At 45.4% G+C, this 12,201-nt stretch overlaps 2 protein-coding genes across 2 annotated transcripts; both read right to left on the reverse strand.

Annotated features, from left to right (window-relative positions):
- Positions 1-217: 217 nt before the first annotated feature.
- LOC125523087 (putative glutathione S-transferase GSTU6) lies at positions 218-1,285 on the reverse strand. The gene has a single exon (XM_048688133.2). The coding sequence runs from the start codon at positions 1,152-1,154 to the stop codon at positions 450-452; it is 705 nt and encodes a 234-aa protein (XP_048544090.2). The 5' UTR covers positions 1,155-1,285; the 3' UTR covers positions 218-449.
- A 3,743-nt stretch (positions 1,286-5,028) lies between these two features.
- LOC125522751 (putative glutathione S-transferase GSTU6) lies at positions 5,029-5,901 on the reverse strand. The gene has a single exon (XM_048687783.2). It carries the CDS (start codon positions 5,870-5,872, stop codon positions 5,168-5,170), a length of 705 nt encoding a protein of 234 aa, XP_048543740.2. The 5' UTR covers positions 5,873-5,901; the 3' UTR covers positions 5,029-5,167.
- Positions 5,902-12,201: the final 6,300 nt, after the last annotated feature.

The following is a 12,201-nucleotide window of genomic DNA, read 5'->3' on the forward strand; positions in this document are numbered from 1 at the left end:
ATTTTTTTTTGCTTTTTTACTGTGTATCATCATGTTTTATTGTGTAATAATAAAAAGGAATGCGATTGTTTTGGATTGGGTTTGATGATATGTGATGATATACCATGAAAAATTAAGATACACTTTGGAACGAGACGAAAACCCAATGCTATGAAACAAGACAAATTCTATAAACTGTCAAAAAAAGTAGCACGGATCTTAAAGCAACCTTGAAGGATGGATCATGCACAGGATATCCTATGCACAATGGTATTGCTTTTCTCAAAACAGTTGCCCTCATCGGATCTCGAAAGATCACCATGTTTTTCAGGTACTTGATATTTATGCACCCTTCTCATTTTTTAATTATAACAAAATGCACGAGTATCCACACGGTAGTTCCATGCAGCTAGTCATCCTTGCATCAACCACCCAACGGAGCAGGTCGCCATGCCTACCGGCTGGATGAATTATGAGCTGGTTGCAGCACCGGTCAAGAGTACCGACCGAGCGAATTCAACCAGGCTGTCGACGTCCTGCTCCTGGAACACCGCCTTGGCAGCGTCAAGATGGGTAAAACGCTCCATCCATGACGCCAGCAGCGGGACCTTGCTGGCGTCGAAGAAGTTGTGACCAGAGATCTTCTCGGTCGCGTACAGCCACGGGACCATGCCCCCGAGCAGGACATCGAGGTAGCCGATGTCGTCCCCGCCAAACAACCCCTTGCCCTTGCAGCACTTCATGAGGCCTTCCTCCAGCACATCCACCGCTTCAAACGTCCGCCTCGCCCAGACCGCCCTCTCCTTGTCCGTCTTCGCCTTCAAGATCATTTCCCATGGCCCCAACACCTTGTCGTCGATGTAGGCGGCCCAGAAGCGGGCAACGGCGCGCTCGTAAGGGTCGGCGGGAAGGAGGGCCTTGGCCGCGGCATGGAAGGCCTCGTCGATGTACTGGACGATGACCTGGGGCTCACAGATGGGCTTGCCGTCGTGGATGAGGACGGGCACCACCTTGTGGACGGGGTTCGAGCAGAGGAGCAACTCGCTCTTGTTGGCGAGGTCCTCCTCCATGTACTCATAGCTCACGCCCTTGAGGTTAAGCGCCAGCTTCACCCTCGCCATGTACGGGCTCGCCCACATCCCCAGCAGCTTCACTTCGTTTTTCTCCCCAGCCATTTCAGGGATAGATCGATGGATATTTGGTTGGGAGGTGATTGATGAACTAGCTGGTGTGCAAGACTATGTGCACTTGTACAGAGAGTACCAAGTACCAACACATGCTCGGCCATATTATTTGGCGGTGTTTGTTTTCATGCGCAACCGACACTCAGCGGCATTGCAGAGATAAAATTTTCATCTGTCCACATTGGAAGGTAGAATGGATACTTCCGTTTCTCCAAGTGGATGTTACATATATCTCGGAAAGAAGCCTCCAAGATATGTGACTGTACCTTAACTTGTTTCAAATGCACGTAACACCACTTGCTCCATTAATGATATGTTAGTTAGTGTAGTTAATTATTGATGTTCCTTTCGGCCTGTACTATCCAAGGTGATTGCCATCGAAGGCAGCCAAGAAGTCAATGATGAGCTATCTAACCAATTGATAAATTCATAGGAATAAACAAGTCTAACAATGATACTATATCCACATTAGGAAAAGTACTAGCTAAACCAAAGTAATATCTCTCGAAACGGTCTTTTGCCCCACTTTATGGATAAAACCACGAATAAAACCACACGGCCAAACTATACATAGTATTGAGGAAATCCCCATACAGGCTGATCAAAAGAAAACACGACGTCGAGCATGCTAACAAGAACAATGCTACCACAGCAAGACGCAACCAAGGACGCTGATGACAAGTGACCACGCACCACCAAGAAAAACCATTAGACTTTGACGCAGCAGTACCACCAAACTGTCTCTGGGGAGGACCCCCATGCCCTCTCTTTTCGAACCGAGGAGCACCAACTTGCAGGCAGGCAGAAAGTACGGACAGCGGACATGAGGAGGTGTCACATGTAAAGGTAAGGGGAACACGAGAACGAACCATCCCGAACAAGTCGCCGCGACCCAGAGACTCCCACATTCACAGGCGATTCCCCCATGAGGGTGACGACACAAAGCGCCACCGCAACCACCTAAGAGAACAAATGTTTTCAGCTTGACCGTCGGGAAAGGGTGGGGAGCTAGCCAAGATGGCAGCCCCAAGAGGAATGTAGCACCCTCAGGTGTCGTTATCGGTGCTGGCACCGATGCACTAAGCTTTTGCTCGGCTCCTCCTGCACACCTCACCGTAGGTCCTGAAGCCACCAGGCCCATCATGAAAGGGGCCCAACATGACGGAACTATGACTCCATATATAGATCACGTCATGATTGCCACCGACTGTGACAACTTCGCTTGGACGTCCCTCCATAGTCCACCTCGCCACCCACATGGCCGAGGAACACCACTAACACCCACTGCAACATTGCTCCCTAGAGAGCCAGCTATGCAGCCCATCATCCATGGCCGCCGCCCCGACATTCATCTCCCTGAGCCCTCTCCTGGTAACAAACCTATAGTCAGCAAGCACTGGAGGAAAGGGTGTGAAGGCACCTCCTTCCCCACCCCTGGACAATCCCTAAGCCACATGCACCCATTCAGATCTAGAAGCAGATGATCCCAACTCGACGACTGCCATCCACCTCTTGCAGCGGCAACCATCAAGCTCCAAGCCCCCAAATTGCCCCCCACCACTAGTGGTGCTTGGATCTGAGCGGGAACACACCACCAGACACTGTCCAACCTCGACTAGGTAAAGGGCGAGTAGTGCGGCAGCACACTGACTACCGAGTGGGGAGGGGCGATTGTTGCAACCTTCGGACAGTGGCCCCCGTACCACCAGGCACCGGCCATCGGCAAGACAGGGGAAGGCAGACCAGCCGGCCAGCCAGAAGCAGGAGCCAATGCCCGACTAGGGATAGAACTCAGGGCTCCGTGAACCTCTCCCATCCATGGCTTGGCCTGGCAGCATGCCCGGGGCCTTACCTAAGATTCTTTATAAAAACATAAAATGCATTCCTTGTCCCTTAACTTGAGCAGTTAATTCAGTCATCCTATTTTCAAACGCAAGTCTCCCTTCGTAAACTATGCATAGGGGTCCACTATTCCAAAATGTGTTAGGTTGGTGCTGCCCATTGGCAAATCAGCTGACATGTCAGCCCCTAAGGGCTAACACACTAGTGGATAAGTTAAAAAAAAACACGCCAATGGATATGGAAAGGTTTTGTCCGGTAAAAGGTTTTCCTTGTATTTCCAAATCTTGGTTTATTTTCTTATCGTTCTTAGCCTTCAAGTTGTAACGTAACTCGGCTCAGTATCTTGCGAGGTTTGTATCAATTGAGATAAGCTATAACATTTCCCTTTTTTGCGAGTGAGCGTTAACATTTATATTTTGTATTAGAACATAATGAGAAGTTTGTATGCACGAGCTGCTTCTTCCACCCACATCAGAATCCTTTCAGTTATGAGATAGCTCGAAATTCTCATTTCCTGGATATTTTGTTGCCGAGTGAACTCCAAAGGACTAGAGATTTCATGGTACCTGCGATCCGCATGCATCAACTTTTTTTAGAACTAAGGCTCACAAGTCACAACCTGCTCTTTATGAACAGATACAGAGGGTACTCAAACTTGCTGTTGACTCCGATTTAAAAAAAAACTTGCAGTGGATTTCTCGAAATGTTTTTGGGTTGTTATATTACATACCTCTGTTCAGTCAAGAAATGACATGAGGTGCAAGTTACCTCCTAGTGAACCATAGAATTTTGATCTTCCCTTTTGTTTACTCTTAGAACGGAACCTAAGAAATTTTGGTAAAACTCAAAATAATCGGCAGCATGAGAAACACCATTATATCTATTTACTGGCCAATTTCCCCAAAAATAAAATTAGGGGCCTTCCGGCCTATTCAGGCAATTCAATTGCATTTCCGACTTCCCAAGTCACCCAGCGTTATACTCCATCGACGACAATTGAAGACTTTGTCACCGGCTACTACTTAGTACTCGCTACTATGTGAGCATTTATATCTGCATGTATCTGTGTGTTATTCAAAACAATATCTGACTGCTTTCCTCCACTCCATGGTAAACGACACTTATACCCATCTCGGCACCGCGAGGAACATTTGGATAGTCTATCAGGTATCTATATTGATTCCGGGTTTATGCATATTTGGAGCTGCAGATATAGATTTCAGTCGCTTCGGGCTTAATGCTTGCAACAATGGCGTATGATGGAGTTCCTTCATGCTATTCTTGCAGTGGTCATGCAAGTTTGATCCTCGGAAGCTACACACAAGTCACTAGGATCATAGTTTCTGAGCCGCTAAGTTTACAGAAGGCTCAAATTAATATCCTTGGGTTATGAGATGATGAACCAGACTAACCTTGTCGACTGTTCTCGCGCCAACTGAAGCCCATTAGACCTAAGACAAAACCATGTCCTGCCGTACTACCCAATACTTCCTTGGAAATCAATTAGATTTCATCTCTCTTCTATTGTTAACAAATATATAGTTCATAGACGCAAATTTAATTAAGGACCACGAGTCTTCTGTTCTATATTGAATAAAAGTCCAAATAGTAGGGTGCTGCGACATGCACCGTCGATCTAGTGGTAGGAGCAGATAAGTTAGAGGAAGGAGGGTACTAACTTTTAATCATATTTTCTGAAGATGTAGATATTGGCTATACTCTTTTAATCAATATAAGCGCAGTAGCGAACATTATGAAATGAATTAGTAGAGGAAAAAAATAACTATACACAGTATACAGTATAGAGAAAATCTAGCCTTGTAAATATCCATGTTTAAGAATGAGAGAATTCATCCGATTAACCAGTTAAGTTGCCAATTAATCGTACTCGTTGGGTCACCGAGTAGCCAAAAAACTGATATATCATGCAATTAATTGATTAAATTACCGATTAACTTGTCGATTAGCCTATTAATCCCCTACTCGTCAGTGAACCGAGCAGCTACCACTTAACGATTTCCTCAACAAGGATAAATATGCGGGTCACCCTGCAAGTTTCATTATAAGAAATACACTGAGTTATCCACTGGTAGTTCTATGAAAATGGACATGCAAATAGACGACCACCAGGGGAGCAGGTCTCCATGGCTACCGGCGGTTTATCAGTTGCTTACAGCCATGCCGGAAAGTACGGTCCCAGCATACTCTACCAAGCTGTCGACGTCCTGGAACACCGCCTTGGCAGCGTCCAGCTCCGTGAAGCGCTCCATCCATGCCGCCAGCAGCGGGGCCTTGCTGGCGCCGAAGAAGTTGTGACCGGAGATCTTCTCGGTGGCGTACACCCACGGGACCATGCCCCCGAGCAGGACGTCGAGGTAGCCGACGTCATCACCGCCCAAGAACCCCTTGCCCTTCGAGCACTCCCTCACTCCTTCCTCCAGCGCATCCACCGCTGCGATGGTCTGCCTCATCCACTCCGCCCTCTCCTCGACCTCGTCTGTCTTTGCCCTCAAGAGCATCCCCCACGGCGGCAGCACCTTGTCGTCGACGTAGGCGGCCCAGAAGTGGGCCACCGCACGCTCGTGGGGGTCGGCAGGGAGGAGGGCAGGGCCGATAGAGGCGAAGGTCTCGTCGACGTACTGGACGATGACCTGGGACTCACAGATGGGTTTGCCGCCATGGATGAGCACGGGAACCATCGTGTGGACGGGGTTGGAGCGGAGGAGCAGCTCGCTCTTGTTGGTGAGGTCCTCCTCCATGTACTTGTAGCTCACGCCCTTGAGGTGGAGCGCTAGCTTCACCCTGGTCACGTACGGGCTAGCCCACGCCCCCAACAGCTTCACTTCCTCTCCCTTCCCCCCAGCCATTTCAGGGAGAGGTCGATCGATAGTGTGTTAATTAGTTGGTGGGTGATAGATGAAATATAGCTGGTGCGGTACACTATATGTTTAGAGAGTAGAGAATAGCAACGACCAACACCTGCTCGTGCAAGATGCATTTGTTTTGGCACACATACGATATGATTAATTAACTGTACCTAGTGTGGTAGCTAGAAATTACTCCTAGTGTCAAAACCGCTCTTATATTATGGAACGGAGGAAGTATATATAGAGGGAATCAACGCGTCATCCATGATGCCCATGATTTATCTCCAGTGCCGTGAATATTAATTACTCGGATGGTCAGCACAACATTGGGAGATAAGTATTGTTCTATCGGTAGATAGTAACATCGGAAGGTTCAATGGATACCTCGGTCTCTCCAAGTAAAAATTTCTTACATGTATCTCCAAAAGAAACTTCCAAAGCTCTGTGACTGTACCTCAACTTGTTTCAAATGTCCGTAGCACCACTTGCTCCATTAATGAGATGTTAGTTATTGTAGTTAATTATTGAGGTCACTTTCATCCTCTACTATCCAAGGGAATTATCACTGAAGGAAACAAGGAGTTAAATGATGAGTCATCTACAAAGTTGATAAGTTCACAGAACTAAACAAGTATAAAAATGATAACCCCAGAACTATCTGTCAAAACAGACTCTTGTCCCCCTCTATATATAAAGCTACATGATCGAACAACACATTATATTAAGGAAATTCACATATAGGCTGATCAAAAAACAATATACCCGATACGATACAACGATACTCAAACTCATAGTTGACTCCGATTTAAAATAAACTGGCAGTGAATTTCTCTGGAAGTGTTTTTCGGTTGTTATACATATCTCCACATTCCTTCCTCTGTTCATACAGGAAATGATACAAGGTGCAAGTTAATTACTCTCTCCTTTCCGGTTTATTGAGCTTATCTCAAAATGTTAGTTTTTCTATTTTATAAGTCTCTATTTGGTTGTTTCCCATCATATTTTCAAATTTCAAGGTGCATTAAATCACTGCATGCAAGTATTAAGAGAAAATTGACAAATGCATGTACTTTATGCATGCATGCATTGCAATTAATACATTGGTAAACATATTTTTTTAGGAAAACAAGCGCATTAATTGAGTGCCTTTGCAAACTACCAAAATTATTCCATCACTCACCATCTACCTTGGTTGGTCAGATTTTTGAATTGAGCCCTATAAACCGGAAATGAGGTAGTGCTACCTCCATCATCTGCAGTGTAGTGCCAAAAACGCTCTTATATTATGGGACGGAGGGAGTACCTCCTAGCCAACCACGAATCTTCAGCTTCCCCATTGTTTACTCTTAGAACCAAACCTAAGAAATTCTTGAAAAACAAAAAATAATCGGCAGTTCACTGCCCAACATCAGGGCCAACCCTAGGCCATGGCGAGGAGTGCGGCCCAAGTAGGGACCAATTGTATGCATGTACTATCACATAGGCAATTCCTATACGTGCGCTTTAAGCGCCCGTTTCTTTGTTCCCACAAACAGGTGCAACCCCCATCTGTATGCTGACTCGGCTCGTTTAGCTTGTTCTTTTTTTTCAGTTCAAATGAAAAAAACATGAGTGCACCGAGGTGATTCGAACCTGCGTCTTCTTGTCGAGAGTGAAGTGCGGTAACCACCTGGTAGACCACACATGCCATATTTACTTTCTCCACACACCGAAAAGAGATGAAATTCATCATCCACTCCTCCGGCATGACACGGCATAATCTCAACTTAATGAAGTTGTGATTAAGGGAGGGTGTTAAACACATGATACGTTGCACCCCGGCACACCAGGTAGTTAGGATAGATAGATAGAGATAGGTTGTTTTCCTTTTCCTTTCTCTCCAAGTTATATCCCTTCCTTGATTATCTCCCTCTCATATGTAATCTCAACAATGTATGCGCTATTGTTGGGAGGTGTGCCCCACACTATATAACACGAACCCGTCGACCTCAACAGGCTAAGATATTTCTAGCTACCGCACAATCTGCAGTACAGCAAGACGTTAAAAATATCTTTCTGGAACCGGCAGAGGGAAAACCCCAGGTTATTAGGTTATTATGGATCATGCTTTCAAAGTCTTTTTCTTGCTGATAGTATTTCATTGATTTCATAGACATATGCACTTCAAAACTGATGCCTGCCTTATGTTTCTTGACATACTAATAGGGAAAGTTGTAGCTGAGGTCGAGCGCACTGCACCCCTCTATCCCATCCGCTCAGCTTCTTCGAGATTCGTGCTTGGGACAACACCTTTTAGAGCCATATACACGGTACTTAGCACTAGTACACCAGTTTAACAGTCTAGGGAGGCAGTAGGGCGTAGCTGGTAGATTTCTAGGCAGTAGGCTACTGCGTGCACAGTGGTTGGTCATTTTGTTGTCTCACATGCACCGCTCCCCCAATAGGAAAAGAAGGAATAGTGCATCCTGCTGCAGCTGACCCGAGAGAGAAAAATAAAGAGCCAATTCTAGAGAGAAAAGTGTTGACAGAAGCTGTGTGGGGAATTCGGAGAAATAAGTTTTTTCTTGTAGGATTGAAAAAAGACAACGTTGTGACTGTGAGAGAGAACTTCTGCGCAAGAAAAGACCGAGAGAGCTCTCTGCCTTTTTAAAGAGAGAGAGAGAGCGTTCATGTAAGAGAGCTCTTATTTTGTGAGATAAGAGAGATGCTTTTTTTCGCAGGTCAAGAACAAAGTCATCGATCTGGAAATGAGAGAAAGAGACTGTAGAAGAGAGAGCTGCTTGTGCATGTGCATGTGCATGCAGATTCCATTTGCATGTGACAAGCTTTTACGAGAGACGGGATGTGACCAGAGAGACATCGCTTTGGGTCACGGGTCTACAACTTGCCGACATAGACAGAACAGCCATGTCAGATATAGGCCTCTAATCTCCATGCCACGAGCTGTAGCAGACACACATCTCAACGCAATTGCATGGCTCAGATAGTGGGTACGATGCGCCTCACCTTAGAAAAACTGCACTCCATATAATAAGGAACAATTCAATACGAGAGTAATGTGTGCTTTTGCTAGACAAGGACAAGTTCGCTACAAATACATGTCCAAAGAAGCAATTCCATCATTGCTGTTAGATACTTAGATTCAGTGACTTCATTGATGTTCTGAGAAACATGGGAAAAGTTCAGTAGGCCAGCCAGCATGCATCCGGAGAAGGCTGACTGCATGTGTCGGAATCCGTGTTAACATTATTCAGTATACTGAGTTACAGACCAATTTTCCAAAATGAACATTTGGTACGTTCCATACACTACAGGCATTCTCTCAGTTGAGTCAGGGAACTCAATTGCATTTCTGCCTGGCTGTGGCTGATGTTGACTTAATGGTTCATGCAATGCTTGCATTATGGTCATATAGTTCTAGCGTAACGTACTATGGAATCCTTCATATGCAACTCTGAACTCTCGCATCATGCAGATGCCATTTAGCCCACATGAGTTGCAATATTAGTATCACACTTTTTGCGTTGTTGGTTTAACTAAATTTTACTGGGTGCACTGCCTATTTATAAATCTTTATACCATTTCCTCAACTTTTCCTCAGTGTGAAAATTAGCTGAAATTTTAGAGCAAACTGAAAATGATTATTTGCTCCAAAGTATACATGCGGTTAGCAAGTTAACAACGGAAAATTATGTGCAGCTGACCAACACAAGAAACACTTACTCTTCATGAGCTACACGACATTCAGCATTATCACGCTTATTGTGCAGCTATAACCGGCATTATTTTAATATTGCTCACTTCATCTCTTTATATATTCCATTGTTTTAAATATCCCGCTATAGCTCCGCTATAGCATGCTATAACGTTTAGAATAGGTCGTGCGCTAAGGCTCTTCACTCCAAACACATGAACAAACATTTTAAATAGCACGCTATAGCACCGCTATAGCACGCTATAGCGTTTAGAAGAGGTCCGATGCTAAGAGGCTTAGCGCGTTATTTAAAACATTGATATATTCTAAGGTACATGCACCTTTTCTGCTGGGTTCCTTCGGTTTCGTCATACACTACTACTTAATTTTGATGTGTTTTTTACTTTTTTGCTGATGAGTTGAGATTTTAGAAGGAACTGAAAGGGAATGTGGACAAACCTCGCTCGCGAACTTGGCTCGTTCCCACTGAGAAACACTGAAATTTTGACAGGAAATTGAGCTGCTGTAGATCGAAGATCCGTACATGACTGGAAGCCCGGCAAAATGGACGTGATTTTATCCCATGAAGAGCTCAGTTTGTTTATTTCAAGTGGGGAATGCTCCAAGTGATTTACTGTTTTGTTGTTCCAAGTAATTAAAGAGTTTGATAACATGATACTTTTTCCTTCCTCGACATTATGTTGAAAAATATAATCCATCCGCACAATGTTTATACTATCAATTTGCCACCATCAGTGAGAGCAAGTTTATATCGTTGAGTTCTGTCCATCCGTGAGTTGATATCATGACGGAAGGTGACATGCTGCGGTTCCACACCAACGGCGCGGTCGTTGATAAACTGTCAGAGGCATAGAGCTGAAGGAGGTTGCCGCGGGAGCTGAATTCCGACTTCCGAGTTGGCGGCCACCCACGACATTGCCTGTGAACCTGTCCCTAACCAAGGTCAACAGTTTCGGCTTGCATGGCAAGACTTGATTGTTTCTGCAATGGCAGTGAGGCCGTAACGCTGGCCCGCTAGTACGATTCCAACACTTGTAAATATATCTAAAACATTATTTTTTTCACCTCAAAGTGCAAATTTTCTCTGAGATTGCTTTGAAAGAAAAATCATTTTCTTCTTCTGATTCAACAAACTCTGGAAAACAATATTGAGTTAGTCTCAGCTGAGAAACTTTGCAGTTGAGGAAGAAACTGTGATTTCCAGACAGGCAAAGGACGAAGGTACAATTTGATAAGAAAATGATGTGTTTTTTTTAGCCGAACGCATACCATTCAGATAAAATGAATTAAATATATATATTTCAGTCACTTTGGGCTTAATGCTCGCAGCGCTACACACTGATGAGGTCCTTCAAAATGGTGATACATGCAGAAGCTAAAAGCGTGGAAGTACAACAAAGTAAAATTGTGCAGAGGAGCCATTATGGTCAATTTTGCATGGTGTTTTTTTTCTTTTGAGTCAGGTTTGCTAAGAGGTTTTGGAGCAAGTACGACCAGGATGGCGATGCGTATAAGGTTCAAAGAAGCCTCAAAGTGCATCATGAGGGATCATGCATATAGAGGGCATCAAGCAATGCCCAAAGATGTGTACGGTAGAGAAAACGCATGGTGGAGCATGATGGCAGTCATACAGTCCGGCTACGGTAAGACATAACGTGGACGGTCTGGATAGTCTAACGGATCGGCAAGATGTTGTTGGGCGAACCCTCTGGCGATGGAAACCAAGCAGCCACCAGCGACACGAGCACTGGACTGAAGAAGAGAAACTCGACACGAACTCGAGCACACGAGTATTTGCGGTGACATACGCCCCGGCGATGAACGCTGTTCTTTCTTCACTGTATTCGACTCACAAACATAACACATACAATGTGACAAACACCCCAGTACTCACGCACATATGTACAAGGACTGGATGCTACGACTCACGACGTCAACAGCAGCCCCGGCAACCACCACGGGGACACCCACACGAGAGAGACCACTGAAGACTACATTGTTTCTCCTAGCTCCTTCTTGCTCTACACCGCGCCACACCTCTTTTTACATGCGGACACACGCACGCACTAGGCTGACCTTATCTTCTCCTAGACTCACTCCAGGATCCAACCTACCCAGCACACATGCACACATGCAGCTAGCTAACAAACTCCATGCATGGACTAACCAACTAATTGGCCCCATACACGTCCGGCCCTTGCGCTACCTCCTCTTAACGGCCAAAGGATTAGGCCAACCCAACATGCATGCAACTAACTACCTGACCAGATCCCTCGTACACACTTCAGTTCGTTGCCAGCTCCGCGCGGCCAACACCAACCGGTCATGATCAAGATTAGTGCTCACAGATGTCGGTCGAAATAGAAGAAGATGGTGTGATCGGCAACGAAGACGTAGGAACGTGATGATGAAGGTCACCAACTTCTTGGACGTGGAAACACGTGGCGCGAGTCCGGGGCCATATGCGGCTTTGACAAGACTATGGTGCGGGGTTGATTCAAGATGGTGCACATCCGAGCTTGAAGTCGATGGTGCGTGAGGGTGAGTTCCTTCATGCCTTTCTTGTATTCTGGTGTGTTGATGAGTATGTTGATTCTCTTCATGCTTTTCTTGC

The sequence above is a fragment of the Triticum urartu genome, chromosome 7A (assembly GCF_056163025.1).
Source record: "Triticum urartu cultivar PI428250 chromosome 7A, HENAU_Tu73, whole genome shotgun sequence".
NCBI classification, from domain to species: domain Eukaryota; kingdom Viridiplantae; phylum Streptophyta; class Magnoliopsida; order Poales; family Poaceae; genus Triticum; species Triticum urartu.

Coding starts and splice junctions, on each gene's coding strand:
- LOC125522751 (XM_048687783.2), bottom strand. CDS start 5,872: ATGGCTGGGGGGAAGGGAGAGGAAGTGAAGCTGTTGGGGGCGTGGGCT.
- LOC125523087 (XM_048688133.2), bottom strand. CDS start 1,154: ATGGCTGGGGAGAAAAACGAAGTGAAGCTGCTGGGGATGTGGGCGAGC.